Source organism: Larimichthys crocea, chromosome XIII (assembly GCF_000972845.2).
Source record: "Larimichthys crocea isolate SSNF chromosome XIII, L_crocea_2.0, whole genome shotgun sequence".
Lineage (NCBI taxonomy): Eukaryota > Metazoa > Chordata > Actinopteri > Sciaenidae > Larimichthys > Larimichthys crocea.
In genome coordinates this window covers 48431248-48446871 of record NC_040023.1, presented here as the reverse complement: position 1 = coordinate 48446871, position 15624 = coordinate 48431248, and the positions used below count along the sequence as shown (strand labels likewise).

The window sequence follows — 15624 nt, the reverse complement described above, 5'->3', positions numbered from 1 at the left end:
AGCTGGTTTTCACACAGACTGCTTAGGGGCGTTTCCAGTCGGGGCCTCACTGACTACGTCATCGCGGGGGATTACATTTCGGTCACGCACCAGCCAAGGACCTTGACAGGACCTGTGACGGAACAGCCACGGTCCCGTCACGGTTCCGTCACGGAAACACGGGAACTTTTAAGTTGCTACATCTGTACAGACACATACAGGTACAGACACATACAGGTACAGACACTGGTACAGACACAGGTACAGACACATACAGGTACAGACACAGGTACAGACACTGGTACAGACACTGGTACAGACTGAGTGTGACTCGTGTTTCTCCTGCAGGAGCAGCAGAGTGGACAGACAGCTCCAGAGGACACTCTCCTCCTCCTGCCCCAGCTGCAGCTCTCCCTGCTGGGCTCACACACACTCCCACTCCCCTGGATGGAGCTCCATGGCTGCTCTGTGGTTCACCTGCTCTGCACTGTAACATCCCAGAACACAGATCACAGGTCAGTCTGCAGCCAGCCAATCAGAACACAGGTCAGTCTGCGGCCCGACCAATCAGACCACATGTCAGTTTGCAGCCGGCCAATCAGACCACAGGTCTGTTTGCAGCCGGCCAATCAGATCACAGGTCAGTTTGTAGCTGGCCAATCAGATAACAGGTGAGTCTGCAACCGGCCAATCAGACCACAGGTCAGTCTGTAGCTGGCCAATCAGATTACAGGTCAGTCTGTAGCCGGCCAATCAGATCACAACTTAGTTTGTAGCCGGCTAATAACAGGTGAGTCTGCATCCAGCCAGTCAGATCCCAGGTCAGTTTGTAGCCGGCCAATCAGACCACAGGTCAGTCTGCAGCCTGCCAATCAGATCACAGGTCAGTCTGTAGCTGGCCAATCAGATCACAGGTCAGTTTGTAGCCGGCCAATCAGATCACAGGTGAGTCTGTAGCTGGCCAATCAGATCACAGGTCAGTTTGTAGCCGGCCAATCAGAACACAGGTCAGTCTGCAGCCGGCCAATCAGATCACAGGTTAGTTGACACCGGTATCATGCTAACATATGTTTGTATGTACATTTTACATACATCTCATTGTGTGTGTGTGTGTGTGTGTGTGTGTGTGTGTGGGTCAGCAGGTAGACAGGTGTGTGTGTGAGTGTGTGCACAAAGAAGACAAACTGAAGGAAAAGAAGAAACTACGACACACACTGAGACGACACCGGTAACACACACACACACACACACACACACACACATTAGAATGAATGTAATGAACAACGTTCAAAACTGTGTGTGTGTGTGTGTGTGTAGCAGTGTGATGCAGGTGTGTGATGAGGTGGAGTGTGTGGAGAAAACTCTCCTGAAGAGACGAGCTGAACTCCGACAGGCTGACAGACTGCTGCTGGAGGCTCAGAGGTGCATACACACCACCAGAGACAAGGTACACACACACACACACACATGTTAGTATGTGTTAGCATATGGACACTGTGTTGTTGGACCAGAACCAGAACCTTTATGTCTCTGTGTCGTCCTCAGGCCCGATCAGCTCAGCAGGAGGCCGACCTGTTACAGCGCTCCGCTCAGGACGGCGCCACCTGTCTGCTGGAGGCCACACAGCACATGAGGTACACAGGTCCACCTGACGCTGGATGGCACAGTTCCAAACAGCTTGGACTGTGTGTGTGAACGCAGAGAACACAGGCAACAACACAACACACACAGTGATCAGAGTGACATCACGGCAACACGTATGTTCATGTTCACACGCTCTCTGCAGCTGTCACTGTTTAAACACACTGATGCTTAATGACTGTTTAAAGAACCTCCTTTCCTTTCCTGAAGGATGCTCCGTGTCTCCTCTGCTAAAGGAGATGACAAAGGAAGCTTTGAAGCTCCTTTCCGTAAAGTCAAAATAAAGTTTGACTAAAGAAGAAAGTGTTATTAACCACCCAAAAATAACGTCAAGGTTACCAAATCAGGTGTCAGAGTCAGGTAAACATGAATTCTCAGCTCCAGGACTGTGGGGGCGTGTCCACTGAATGTGCAGAAGCCACACCCACTTCTATACCGTTATGCTAGGGGCGGAGTTCACCACGTGACATCACACAGTCTCGAGTCCACGTCAGTGATGCATCGTTCAAACATTCCCAACATATTTAATGTTGGAGCCTTCACACGGACTCTTAACTCTTATCATGTGATCTCTAGAGAGCTGCAGGAGGAGGTGGAGGAGCTGAGGAGGAAGAGGCAGCAGGAGGAGCAGACTCTGAGGGAGGTGGAGGAGACGCTGAGGAGCAGAGAGCAGGAGATACAACAAGTGAACACAAACATACAGTCGGCTACAGACAGGTCAACAATCTGCTGTCATCACGTGCTCGTGTGTTTTCATCATCATCAGATTTATGACGTGTGTGTGTATGTGTGTGTGTGTGTGTGTGTGTGTGTGTGTGTATGTGTGTGTGTGTGTGTGTGTGTGTGTAGATTAGCTCTCATGCTGTCAGACTGTCAGGACTCTGAGCAGCGTCTCAGCTCTCTCCACTGTCAGGTAAAGTTCACCTTCAGTCTACAGCCTGAGGATGGATGGATGGATGATTTGATGGAGATATAACCAAGTGCTCCTCCCTGCAGGTGGAGCAGCAGGAGCAGAGGTTGGTTCAGAGGAGGGAGGAGCATCAGACAGCTGTGAACAGACTGGAGGAGGTCAGACAGGAGGAGCAACGACTGCAGGACAGAGTCGAGGTGAGCAGGAGTTCTTCTGCCCTCTGTGGAGGTGATTGGTGCTTCAGCAGCCCATAGTGCTAAAGCTGTCTGTCTGTGTGCAGGAGCTGTTGGAGCAGCAGGAGGTGCTGCTGAGTAAGAGGAGGTCCACAGTGTGTGATCTGAGGGAGGACGAGCAGAAACTGATCTCAGTGCAGCGTGAACTCAACACACACAGAGCAGGTAACAACACACCTGCACACAGCTGTGGCTGTCACATGATCCAGAAATGACAGTCGTTGTCCAATCAGCAGCTGTCAGAGCCGAGTGTCTCCTCTCTGTGTCCAGATCTCCAGCACGTCCTTCATGAGATACTCACTGAGCAGCAGGCAGCAGAGGACGTTCAAAACAAACGCACCCAGAGTCTGCAGCGGCTCCACAAGAAGCAGGACGTGCTGGACAGAACCAAGGACGAGCTGGACGGAACCAAGGACGAGCTGGACAGGAAGCAGGACGAGCTGGACAGAACCAAGGACGAGCTGGACAGGAAGCTGGACGAGCTGAACGGAACCAAGGACGAGCTGGACGGAACCAAGGACGAGCTGGACGGAACCAAGGACGAGCTGGCTGAGCTGAAACAGGAAGTTGAGTCTCACAGAAAGGAAGCAGAAATTTGTCTGAAAAAGACGAAACGACTGCGAACAAACCTGAAGGTCAGACACAGAATTAAAGAGATCGATACATTGATATGTGTAGATGCATTGATGTATATGTATTGATTTATATGATATGTATTGTACATTGTGGCGTGGTGCAGGAGGTGCAGGAGGAGCTGAGCAGGAGCAGGGAGGAGAGGAGCAGCATGCAGGAGCAGTGTAAACACCTGGAGGCCAGGCGGCGGCACGCTGACAGGTACACTTCATATATTATGTAAATATAAATAAAATGAATTTTTAGAAGTCTTTCCTCATAACTTTAGTGTCGTCTGAACAGCTCTGCATGAATATGTTAACATTTATTATATTATATTATATTTATGTCTATCAGAGTGTTTAAGGTGCGTAGGTTAGACTACATTTCCCAGAAGAGCTGGAAGACTTTGAAACTAGATGATGTATTATCTTCTGTTAGATCATTCCATGAAACACTGACAAATTTTTGTTTCTGTAAACACAAACTCAGATTTATTCGTTAACATGTTTTTAATCATATTTTTGTTGACTTGTTGAGATTTATGAATAAGGAGAAAAGTAAGAAGAATAAAGAGAAAATCTAAAGTTCATTTTAAAGATGTTTAAATGAATATAACAAAGTTGATGATGCACAGACGTCAGGCGGTCGATAAAGACACGATCATGGCTCATTTATTCTCTGACCTGGTGAAACAAAGTGTGATTCAATATTTCTCTACAAGCTTCAGAGAAGAGAAATAATGAAAATATTATTATATTATTAGAAGATTTACAACACATTGTTTGCATGTTTTAACACATTGTTTACATGTTTTTAACACATTGTTTTCATGTTTTTAACACATTGTTTACATGTTTTTAACACATTGTTTTCATGTTTTTAACACATTGTTTTCATGTTTTTAACACATTGTTTACACATTGTTTACATGTTTTAACACATGGCTAACACATTGTTTACACATTGTTTACATGTTTTAACACATGGCTAACACATTGTTTACACATTGTTTACATGATTTTAACACATTGTTAACATGATTTTAACACATTGTTTACATGTTTTAACACATTGTTTACATGTTTTAAGACTGTTTACATGATTTAAGACTGTTTACATGATTTTAACACATTGTTTACACATTGTTTACACATTGTTTACATGTTTTTAACACATTGTTTACATGTTTTTAACACATTGTTTACATGTTTTTAACACATTGTTTACATGTTTTAACACATTGTTTACATGTTTTAACACATTGTTTACATGTTTTCTGTGTCAGGTGTCTGTCAGCTGTGGAGGCGGAGCTTGTTAAAGTGAGGGAGGAGCACAGCCACGCCCAGCTTCTCAAACAGGAAGTGGTCAGAGATACAGCAGCCAGTCAGGAGCAGCTTAAGGGTGTGACATCATCACTAACATATAACTAGCATACTATAAACATGTAACATACAGAATAACATACATGTGGTGTGAGCAGCTGTTCTGTGTTTCAGAGCTCAGTGAACATGTGGAGGAGAAGAAGAAACACCTGCAGACTGTGGAACAGGTGAACGCACGCACACACACACACACACACACACAGGGTGCTGATCAGTGTGTGTGTGTGTGTGTGTGTGTGTGTGTGTGTGTGTGTGCGTGCGTGTGTGTCCTCCAGGAGCTGAGTGTTTCCAGTCAGCAACAACAGCAGAGACGAGAACAACTGACAGAGATAGACAGACTGATACAACACAGACAGGTAAGCACACAGACAGGTAAACACACAGAGAGGTAACACACAGAGAGGTAACACACAGAGAGGTAACACACAGACAGGTACTGACAGTTTCCTGTCTCTCTCTCAGGCCGTGTGTGCTGGACTGGGTGATGTTAAAGCTGCACTGTGTCAGGTGGAGGACAGGGGGCGCCGTCTGAGTGAGCAGGAGCTGCAGCTGAACCAGCTCAGTCAGTCACACTGAACATGTCCATGCTTTTATTTTGACATGAAGGGTCACATGAAAACAAAGAACTTCCTGTTTGATTGTCAGAGAAGGAGCTGTGCCGGAGAGAGAAACAGCTGATCCATGAGGAGGAGGGGCTTATACAGAGGAGGGAGGGGCTACAGCAGAAAGAGGAGGGGCCAGTTCAGACAGAGGAGGAGCTACACAACAAACAAGAGCTTCATGTGAAGGACGACGAGGTGAAACATCAATAAAATTCATTAGTAATTAATCATTAAAAATGGAAATATCAGCCCGGCTAACAGACTGAGCTAACAGCAGTTAACACTGAACATGTGTGTGTGCAGGAGGAGGAGTCTTTCTACCTGTCTACAGGTCTGAGATCAGCCAGTACTCAGGTGAGTGTGTGTGACTGACTGATGTCTGAAGGTGTCGGCGCCGTCTGATGTTTGTTTGTTTCCAGGAGGAGAGGTGGGAGGTGGCACTGCAGAGAGAGAGGCTGAGACAACAGGAGGACCGACTGAAGGTGAGCCAGCAGAGATCAGAGTCAGAGTCAGTGATCAGAGTCAGAGTCAGTGATCAGAGTCAGTGATCAGTCAGAGTCAGTGATCAGTCAGAGTCAGTGATCAGAGTCAGTGATCAGAGTCAGTGATCAGAGTCAGTGATCAGAGATCAGAGTCAGAGATCAGAGTCAGAGATCAGAGTCAGAGATCAGAATCAGAGTCAGTGATCAGAGTCGGAGATCAGAGTCGGAGATCAGAGTCTGAGTCAGAGATCAGAGTCTGAGTCAGAGATCAGAGTCATTGATCAGAGTCAGAGATCAGAGTCAGTGATCAGAGTCAGAGTCAGTGATCAGAGTCAGTGATCAGAGTCAGAGTCAGAGATCAGAGTCAGAGATCAGAGTCAGAGATCAGAGTCAGTGATCAGAGTCAGAGTCAGTGATCAGAGTCAGTGTCAGTGATCAGAGTCAGTGATCAGAGTCAGTGATCAGAGTCAGTGATCAGAGTCAGTGTCAGTGATCAGAGTCAGTGATTACTGTTTTGAAGTGACCGGCTATCTGCGGTTCTGTTCAGGCCCGTCTGCGCTGCAGTCTGTGGACTCAGCAGGAGACTCTGATGGAGAGACGGCTGGAGGCTGAAGACAGTTTACTGGGACTGAAACACCAAGTGGACCAGCTGGACTCGCTGCTCACACACACACACACAGTGACAGGTAACTCACCTGTGAACATGTTTCTGTAAAACACTCAGGTCTGCTGACTGGAGCTTTCCATCCAATCACATGGACGTCCCGCCTCTTTTTGCTCTGTGCTCCAATCACAGTTCAGCTAGCTTCCTGTATTAGATATGCTACGTGTTAGCTTGACATTGTGCAGACGGTCCAAAGAAGAAAGAGACACATCAAAGGTTCGAGAACACTTTAATTATGCAGGACGCAGCACGGACCACAGGGGGCAGTAACGAGCTATCATCATCATGTGCCACAGCATTGGCTTTACTGTCAGTGAACGCAGCACACGTGGTGCCTTCATGAAAACATGGAAAACACATTTTCATCTTTGAATTAAACTCTGAGTTCAAATCAGTTCAGTGTCGTCGATGTTCAGTCCACGCGCTCTGTCGCCCTCAGCTCTGTCTGACAGGAAACAGGTGTGTCAGGTGTGTCTTCACCTCCCCGTCCTCGTAGTTACCGTCGCCAGGCAACAGAGCACCTCAGGGCTGCAGCAGCTGCTGTCGATCTGCTCGAGGAGACGCTGACAAGCAGACAGACAGACAGACAGACAGACGGATGGACAGACAGACAGACAGACAGACGGATGGACAGACAGACAGACAGACGTTATAGCTCATGAATATTTAAACATCATGAACATCAACAGGTGTAGACAGCTGCACCTGACAGCTTTGGTCCAGACGCCGTGTCAGGTGACCTGACAGGATCAAACTTTAAACAGCAGCTCATTAACAGTCGTGAGGTCATCGGTCAGCAGGTGAGCTCACCTGGACGTCGCCATGCGAGCAGCCGTCGAGCAGCTTGATGCAGAGAGACGTCTGATTGGTCAGCTGCTGTCTGACAGAGTCACTGAGACCGGAGTCCACGGAGACGTCCAGCAGCAACTTCAACAGGCAACGCAGCAACACGTCAACTCGACACGCCATCCTGAGAGAGACAGACAGGTGAACCAGGTGCATGCTGGGATACGGCCTGTGTGTGTGTGTGTGTGTGTGTGTGTGTGTGTGTGTGTGTGTGTGTGTGTGTGTGTTACCGGGGCCAGGCCGTCCTGATGCTCTTCTCTAGAACCTCGAGCATCTTCAGCCGGCTCGTCTCCTCAGGTGAGTCTCTGACCTCCAGGTATCCCAGCACCACCCGCTCCAGCCGCCGCAGGTGCCTGCACACGGCCACGCCCATCCTGTCCTCGCACAGCAAACACACACGTCAGACTCCACCCACACAGGTCAGACTCCACCCGCCTGCCAGAGACACGACCTGCTGTGAGTATCAAACGCTCGTCCTACCTGTCCACGTACGGTGGCAGAGCGGCGGCATAGACACGTCGCAGCGCCACCTTGTTCTCCGCCTCCATGTGAGTCAGCATCAGACGCAGCACGTCGTCGTGGCGACACGGCTTCCTGTGTGAGGGGGAGGGGCCGAGCGAGGAGGGGGGCTTCTCCAGAACAGCCAGCAGGTCCAACAGACCCGGCAGCACCGCCTGAACAACACAGAGGCTAAAGCTGAGGCCGGACAGAGACCGCGTGTGTGTGCGTGTGTGTGTGCGTGTGTGTGTGCGTGCGTGCGTGCGTGCGTGCGTGCGTGCGTGTGTGTGTGCGCGCGTGTGTGTGTGTGTGTGTGTGTGTGTTACCTGCATGACAGCCGCCTCTGACGTGTACAGGTGTTTGAAGAACGCCTCGTAAACAACTTCAGCTCGGTTGAACTGACGGAGGTCTGCAGGCGTCTGGAACATGGACATGGAGTCAGAGCGTGTGTGTGTGTGTGTGTGTGTGTGTGTGTGTGTGTGTGTGTGTGTTCTCACCGTGTTCAACACGATGTGGTGCAGGCAGTGGACTCCCAGCATGCAGTTCTCTGGTCTGTAGTGGTCATTGAGCAGGAGTGACGGGGGGAGGAGGCGAGACAGGTGAGGGGAGAGAGAGGGACGAGTCACCTACACACACACACAAACACACACACACACACACACACACACGCACACACACACACACACACACACACACACACACACACACAGCTGCAGTAGAGCTGTGGGTGTGACGCTGACTTGTGATTGGCTGCTGTAGATGTCAGACTCACCTGTAGCAGCGTCCACGCAAACACAAACTTCACGGCTTCACAGCGCGTCCACACGTCCCTGCAACACACACACAGAGTTAGTGGACTGGTCCTGGTCCTGGTCCTGGTTCTGGTTCTGGACCCCCTCAGTGGTCTCACTTGCTCAGCTGAGGCTGCAGGACATCAAGGATTTCTCCCAGCATGCCTCTGTTCTCCTCGTCCCCCGTCAGGAGGTGGGCGGAGTCTCTCCAGCGCCCCGCCCTCAGCAGCGCCTCCTGCAGGCTCCGAGCCGCCGCCCTGGAGGCGGGGCTTGTCCAGGGCCGGTCCTGAACACAGACAGAGGGTTCGCTTGATTCTGTGAGCCGGAGTCTGAACGTCACACCGGAAACAAACTCACCTGGAAGTGTGTGACAGAGAACACACACACGGGAGGACACACACTCAGCAGCACGCCGCTCTGTCCGCCTACGTTTCCCAGAGTTCCCAGCAGCGCCGTGAGGGCGGAGCATACCGCTGCCGCTCGGGTCGGGATGCCGTGATAGGCCGAGGCGGGCAGAGAGGCGGAGTCGTCCTCACAGAGCGGCAGAGCTGCACAGCCAATCAGAGCGCTCACCACAGAGCTGTATGCCACCTGAAGCTCCGCCCACCCTCCATCCCGATTGGAGGAGGCTGGAGAGAACAGCCAATGAGGATCAGCTGTTTGGAAGAGAAGCTCCACGCGACCAATCAGGGAGCTCGTTTCAGCGTCTGAGGACGAACCAATCAGCTTCTCCTGCAGCCGAGACAGGAGCTCTGTGATTGGAGGAAGGGAGGCAGAGGGGAGGGGCTTCTCTGAGGAGGAAGAGGGGGACAGATGAAGGTCATGAAGGAGAGATGAAAGCTCCATACTGAGGAGAGGAGGGAAGGAAAGGAGAGGAGGGAAGGAAAGGAGAGGAGAGGAGAGGAGGAGAGGAGAGGAGGGAAGGAAAGGAGAGAGGAGGAAAGGAGAGGAGAGAGAGGAGGAGAGAGGAGGAGGGAAGGAAAGGAGAGAGGAGAGGAGGAGAGAGATACTTTTAGATAAATCTTGTTTTATTTTGAAAAGACAAAAACTGTTTATCAACCGGAAGTGAAGCTTCGATTATCGATCATCTAGAAAATGACGAAACACGTCATCAAAGTGACGTCATCAAAGTGACGTCATTAAACGGACCACACACAGTGTTCGTTACGTCACTGACCTCGGTTCTGACTCGGTGTGTTCGGCGGCTCCTTTCATCTTTAATCAGACATGAAGCTCGCTCATGAAGCTCGTTCATGAAGCTCGCTCATTAAAGCTCGGTCATGAAGCTCGTTCATGAAGCTCGGTCATGAAGCTCGTTCATGAAGCTCGCTCATGAAGCTCGCTCATGAAGCTCGCTCATGAAGCTCATTAATTAATTAATTAATTAATTAATTTTATCTTTCGCTCGCGACTCTGATTCAAAGCACCAAACACCGGAAGTTCACCGGGACGGACTGTGTTCGGCCGGATACAAGCTCCGCGTGAACGGTTCCTACCACCGGAAGTTTGAACGCTGCCTGGTTTGAGTTTGTTTACATCCTGAATGTTTGCTAATAATTAATAATTAATGTATTGGTGTCTGACGCTGAGTCTGGAATTATTGTTGCTGTTTATTTGATGTGTTTCTGTTTTTCTTCTTCATTTATTGTTTACGGATACACGGAACAAATTATTGGTTCCACCCGAGCGACTTTTAACGACGCACCATGAAAAATCCCCGCGAAAGAATGACGACAGAGTGTTGTTGTCATGACAACAGAATGACGTCATCATCAGCTGTGATTGTCTCTGTTAATGAGAGCTGCACACATCATGAATAATTAATGATGGGTTATGAATAATTCATGAAGTATGTAAATGAAGTCCTCGGGCTCTGTCAGTCCAGGCTGCTGCACGTCTTCATCAGGTGTTTGACTCCGCCTGTCACAGGTGTTTGACTCCGCCTGTCACAGGTGTTTGACTCCGCCTGTCACAGGTGTTTGACTCCGCCTGTCACAGGTGCACAGACTGTTCTGAGTTTCCTCTCCTGAGGTTAACGAGGTCCCGTGTGGGCCTTGAGGTCCCGTGTGGGCCTTGAGGTCCTCAGCAGTATTAGTTGTTTGGCTTTGGTTGGGAACAGTAGGTGCCAGTCTATCTCCACACTGTGGTGTCCAGGGTCACAGAGACCTGTTGCTGCCTTCATAGACATAATAGATAGCTTGTTGTTGACGGTCCAATCTGCGTAAACAGACATCTGTGTCTCCAGACTAGAACATGTTGACAATAACACCTCCATGGGTAAAGACATTCTCTGTGACTCATTCTGGGCGTGTAGTATTTGTGCTGTTATCTTGGGGTTTAAAGTCGATCCACCAGGATGAGTTGGGCAGAATGTGAGACCGACTCAGGCACTTCTGATGAACTTTGAGAGTGTCTCTAATTCTCCTTGATCAAGCGTCAATAAATAATACAGCATCAGACATCAGAGGCTCCTGAACACTTTCTGAACTCCTGACCTTTGACCTTTGACTTCAGCAACTTCTCCACAACAAGTCCTGCCTCTCGTGTAGTCCTGAACCTGTTGGACTCTGTGGACGATTGACTCTGATCCTGTGATGCATTTTTTGTTTCAATTTTTGAAATGTTTTTTCATTTTCAGTTTTTTTTTCACTTTTAATTCTGTATATTATTATTCTGATAGATAGATAGAAACAGTAAGAGACCTCCAGAGAGAGTCTGTGTTTATGAACTGAAATATGAATTATTGAGGTCACACACGTGTTCACACACATCAGACAAACACAGACACCATGACTCTGTGTGTGTGTGTGTGTGTGTGTGTGTGTGTGTGTGGTGAGATTAGCGTCAGGTGAAAAGTCAATATTCACGTTTAAAAAATGTTTACCAAAAAAGAAAATCTGAACGACCACATCAGAGCTGAAACACAAAGGGTTAAACACTTTGATCACACACACACACACACACACACACACACACACACACACTTGTGTGTTTCTTCATATTTCAAAGCAGGAGGAAATGTTTTGAAGCTGTGTGTGTGTGTGTGTATGTGTGTGCGTGCGTGCGTGTGTGTGTGTGTGTGTGGGCTGAAGCTGCTGTGATCTGCTGTCAGAGGATGTAATTAACATGTTAAACACACACACACACACACACACACACACACACACAGTTTCAAATATTTTTTTGTCTTTTGTTTCTTTTTAGCATCCAAACCTGTGCTAGCTGTTGAAGTTAATAATAATGATAAATCTAAAAATTAATAATTAGCAATAATAAAAACATAAACATAGATTCAGCCTGTCGTTCATGTGACTCAGTCTGTACGTTGTGATAACATGTTGGACAACAACACTGACGTCACATGACTCCCTGAAAGGTCACATGACTCCTGATGACTTCTATTGTGCTCATATCAGAGCTAACTTCCTGTTTACCTTTCCAGCTGACGGAGTGTCGACGAGGACGAATCGTCACAGGAAATTAAAGAGCAGATAAGAAGTGTGTGCACACACACACACACACACACACACACACACACACACAGGTGTGTCTTCCAGGTTACAGCAGGCTTTAATGGTGACAGAGGTCAGAGGTCAGATACACAGAAGAATTCATGGCGTCAGGTCCCGTTAAAAAACAAACAAACATGCTATCAAACATGACGCTAACATTAGCGACTGCACTGCTACATGTTAGCTTTAGGTTAGCATGATAGCATTTCTTTATGTGAGACCAATGATTTTAAATAGCTACAGAAAAACATGCTAACAGCTAATGAAAGTCAACTTCCTCCTCCTCTGCGTTAGCTTAATATAGCTAAGTCAGCTAATGTTAGCAAAACAATGGCTAACTTAGCAGCTAGGACTTAGCTAACTAAGCTAATGTTAGCTAAGTCCCCATTGATGTCCAACACGCTAACACGTAGCTAGCACAAAGCTAACACGCAGCTAGCACAAAGCTAACACGTAGCTAGCACAAAGCTAACACGTAGCTAGCACAAAGCTAACACGCAGCTAGCACAAAGCTAACACGTAGCGTAAGTACAGGAAAGGAGGACGTTGACTGAGGTTTGCTCGACTGTGATTGGAGCACAGAGCCCAAAAAAGGGGTGGGACTTAAATCTGCGACTGTTTTCAGTGTGACATCATCACGTCACACGTAGCAACAGTAACTAAGGGGGCGGGTCCTAGCTGACGTCATTTATTCAGATTACCAGACTTTGTAACATTTACAGTTCAATTAATTATAATTAACACAGAAATTAAAAACATGCACGGGGTTTCCCAGGGGCTCTGACAGGAAGTCTGATGATGAAGGTAAACATCACAACATGGTCATCCTCAGTGTGTGTGTGTGTGTGTGTGTGTGTGTGTGTCACTCCTCTGTCTCCTCTTCTTCACTGTAATCGCTCAGAGGAAACTCTCGACTCTCCTTCTGTGTGTTGTAACTCTTTGTGTGCATCACACACTCCTGGTCGATGATCGCCTGCAACACACACACACACACACACACACACACACACTGTAATCTGTGTGTAATTGAGAGTTTATTAAGTGAAATGTTTCTTTGAAGGCAGCAGCCTCTGATCTGTGATCAGTCTAATCACTGTGTAATGACTTCACACACACACACTTTGGATCCACTTCACACACACACACACACTTCCTACTGATGTGTTAGGACCTGCCTGTGTGTGTGTGTGTATGTGTGTGTATGTGTGTGTGTATGTGTGTGTTTAATAAGTGTACACTGTGTGAACGCGGCAGATTTTTGGGAACTGATTCAGGATGAAGATTCTAAAATGTGTTCAACATTTAAGAGACAGCTGGCGGCAACAACAACAACAACAACAATGTCCACAGCAACAACAACGTCCACAGCAGCAACAGCAACAACAATGTCCACAGCAACAACAACAACAATGTCCACAACAGCAACAGCAACAACAATGTCCACAGCAGCAACAGCAACAACAACAACAATGTCCACAGCAACAACAGCAATGTCCACAGCAGCAACAACAACAATGTCCACAGCAGCAACAGCAATGTCCACAGCAACAACAACAATGTCCACAGCAAGAACAACAACAATGTCCACAGCAAGAACAACAACAATGTCCACAGCAAGAACAACAACAATGTCCACAGCAGCAACAACAACAACAATGTCCACAGCAACAACAACAATGTCCACAGCAGCAACAACAATGTCCACAACAGCAACAACAATGTCCACAGCAGCAACAACAACAACAATGTCCACAGCAACAACAGCAATGTCCACAGCAGCAACAATGTCCACAGCAACAACAACAACAACAATGTCCACAGCAGCAACAACAACAACAATGTCCACAGCAACAACAGCAATGTCCACAACAACAACAATATCCACAGCAACAACAACAATGTCCACAGCAGCAACAACAATGTCCACAGCAGCAACAACAATGTCCACAGCAGCAACAACAACAACAATGTCCACAGCAACAACAGCAATGTCCACAGCAGCAACAATGTCCACAGCAACAACAACAACAACAATGTCCACAGCAGCAACAACAACAACAATGTCCACAGCAACAACAGCAATGTCCACAGCAGCAACAATGTCCACAGCAACAACAACAATGTCCACAGCAGCAACAATGTCCACAGCAACAACAACAACAATGTCCACAGCAACAACAGCAATGTCCACAGCAGCAACAACAACAATGTCCACAGCAACAAACTGACCGTAAGCATCCATGGTTACTCTATGTTTCCTGTTTACAGCTCTCAAAGCATGATGGGAAGTGTAGTTGTGTGTACTCACCATCTTCTCCTCTCTGACCGCCGGGTTACGTAACAGGAAGCAGAGCGGAGCGTACAGGATGTTGATCACTCCGATGAACACCATGAGACACGGGAAGCCCACCGCCTGAACCAGAGCGCCCCCTGTGGAAGGTCCTGGGACAACACACAGATTTATGTTTGTGTGTGTGTGTGTGTGTGTGTGTGTGTGTGTGTGTGTGTGTGTGTGTTACCTATAGCGAAGCCCAAACACAGCGCCACGTCAGCGATGGCGTAGACGCTGCCGTACACAGAGGTGTGCCGGATGTCGACCAGGTAACCCATGATGGCCATCATGGAGGAGTCCACCATACCTGAGGAGGGGGGGGCGACACAGAGTGACATCACAGCTCAGCGCTCCAGTGACATCACAGTGACATCACAGCTCAGCGCTCCTGTGACATCACAGCTCAGCGCTCCAGTGACATCACAGTGACATCACAGCTCATGAACATGACGATGATAGTCACCTATGGCAAAGCCAAGACCTCCGTTTGGTCCAATCAGACCGTAGATACTGGTGGCAAAGGGAACCTGACACACACACACACACACACACACACACACACACACACAATGCATGTTAGTGCAGGTCATCACTTCCTGGACATCATATCTGGACAGGTGAGTGACAGGTGTAACTGACAGGTGTGACTGACAGGTGGTGACTGACAGGTGTGACTGACAGGTGTGACTGACAGGTGTTGACTGACAGGTGTGACTGACAGGTGTTGACTGACAGGTGGTGACTGACAGGTGTGACTGACAGGTGTGACTGACAGGTGTTGACTGACAGGTGTTGACTGACAGGTGTGACTGACAGGTGTGACTGACAGGTGTTGACTGACAGGTGTTGACTGACAGGTGTGACTGACAGGTGTGACTGACAGGTGTGACTGACAGGTGTTGTACTCACACACAGCAGACTGACACCGACGATGAACATGCCTAACATGGAGCAGAGCCACCTGAAGAGAGAGAGAGAGACACATCAACCTGTCTGCCTGTCTGCCTGTCTCTCACACACACACACACACACACACACTGACCGTCCCATCTTATTGGCCATAACTCCGAACAGGTTTGTTCCAATCAGGTACGAGATGCTGGCAGGAAGGAAGGCCACACCTGTGAGACAACACAC

General features: G+C 48.2%; 4 protein-coding genes across 7 annotated transcripts in view; 2 read left to right on the top strand and 2 right to left on the bottom strand.

Annotated features, from left to right (window-relative positions):
* cntrl (centriolin) overlaps window positions 1-6902 on the top strand; it is a 26459-nt gene extending 19557 nt beyond the window's left edge. Inside the window, exons 9-25 of the mRNA XM_027286019.1 lie at window positions 328-494; window positions 1122-1207; window positions 1297-1426; window positions 1525-1613; window positions 2197-2533; window positions 2617-2727; window positions 2811-2928; window positions 3034-3398; window positions 3503-3597; window positions 4664-4779; window positions 4875-4927; window positions 5036-5116; window positions 5223-5322; window positions 5406-5557; window positions 5666-5716; window positions 5782-5844; window positions 6392-6902. Coding sequence (XP_027141820.1) covers window positions 328-494; window positions 1122-1207; window positions 1297-1426; window positions 1525-1613; window positions 2197-2533; window positions 2617-2727; window positions 2811-2928; window positions 3034-3398; window positions 3503-3597; window positions 4664-4779; window positions 4875-4927; window positions 5036-5116; window positions 5223-5322; window positions 5406-5557; window positions 5666-5716; window positions 5782-5844; window positions 6392-6559 — 2282 coding nt within the window. The 3' untranslated portion in view covers window positions 6560-6902. The remainder of the gene's footprint in view (window positions 1-327; window positions 495-1121; window positions 1208-1296; window positions 1427-1524; window positions 1614-2196; window positions 2534-2616; window positions 2728-2810; window positions 2929-3033; window positions 3399-3502; window positions 3598-4663; window positions 4780-4874; window positions 4928-5035; window positions 5117-5222; window positions 5323-5405; window positions 5558-5665; window positions 5717-5781; window positions 5845-6391) is intronic.
* tti2 (TELO2 interacting protein 2) lies at window positions 6721-10088 on the bottom strand. Of its 3 annotated transcripts, XM_027286887.1 has the most exons (11): window positions 10017-10088; window positions 9821-9885; window positions 9001-9490; window positions 8763-8929; window positions 8625-8682; window positions 8350-8478; window positions 8179-8271; window positions 7835-8028; window positions 7585-7728; window positions 7319-7478; window positions 6721-7071 (listed from the first exon to the last, which is right to left on the bottom strand). In XM_027286887.1, exons 2-11 carry the CDS (start codon window positions 9856-9858, stop codon window positions 6985-6987), a joined length of 1560 nt encoding a protein of 519 aa, XP_027142688.1. In that variant the 5' UTR covers window positions 9859-9885; window positions 10017-10088; the 3' UTR covers window positions 6721-6984. The 3 variants fall into 3 exon arrangements, with proteins under 3 accessions (XP_027142688.1, XP_027142687.1, XP_027142689.1); XM_027286886.1 differs by lacking the exon at window positions 10017-10088 and having other exon boundaries at window positions 9821-9963; XM_027286888.1 differs by lacking the exon at window positions 10017-10088 and having other exon boundaries at window positions 6721-7056; window positions 9821-9963.
* Window positions 10089-11659: 1571 nt separating this feature from the next.
* LOC109139635 (uncharacterized) overlaps window positions 11660-15624 on the top strand; it is a 20159-nt gene continuing 16194 nt past the window's right edge. The window contains exon 1 of the mRNA XM_027286892.1: window positions 11660-12141. The gene's annotated coding sequence lies outside the window, so the exon portion shown is untranslated. The remainder of the gene's footprint in view (window positions 12142-15624) is intronic.
* slc18a1 (solute carrier family 18 member A1) overlaps window positions 12195-15624 on the bottom strand; it is an 11494-nt gene continuing 8064 nt past the window's right edge. Inside the window, exons 11-16 of one of the 2 annotated variants that reach the window (XM_027286891.1) lie at window positions 15530-15608; window positions 15397-15448; window positions 14951-15014; window positions 14675-14794; window positions 14464-14597; window positions 12195-13128 (exon numbers count right to left, since the gene is read on the bottom strand). In XM_027286891.1, coding sequence (XP_027142692.1) covers window positions 13018-13128; window positions 14464-14597; window positions 14675-14794; window positions 14951-15014; window positions 15397-15448; window positions 15530-15608 — 560 coding nt within the window. In that variant the 3' untranslated portion in view covers window positions 12195-13017. The remainder of the gene's footprint in view (window positions 13129-14463; window positions 14598-14674; window positions 14795-14950; window positions 15015-15396; window positions 15449-15529; window positions 15609-15624) is intronic. The other variant, XM_027286889.1, reaches the window with a different exon arrangement.

What these genes read in the sequence shown, in the direction of transcription:
- tti2 (XM_027286887.1), bottom strand. Translation starts at nt 9,858, where the DNA reads ATGAAAGGAGCCGCCGAACACACCGAGTCAGAACCGAG. An exon ending in TCTCTGTCACACACTTCCAG is followed by an intron (nt 8,930 to 9,000) that starts GTGAGTTTGTTT and finishes GTCTGTGTTCAG; the next exon opens with GACCGGCCCTGGACAAGCCC. An exon ending in ACCACATCGTGTTGAACACG is followed by an intron (nt 8,272 to 8,349) that starts GTGAGAACACAC and finishes TCCATGTTCCAG; the next exon opens with ACGCCTGCAGACCTCCGTCA.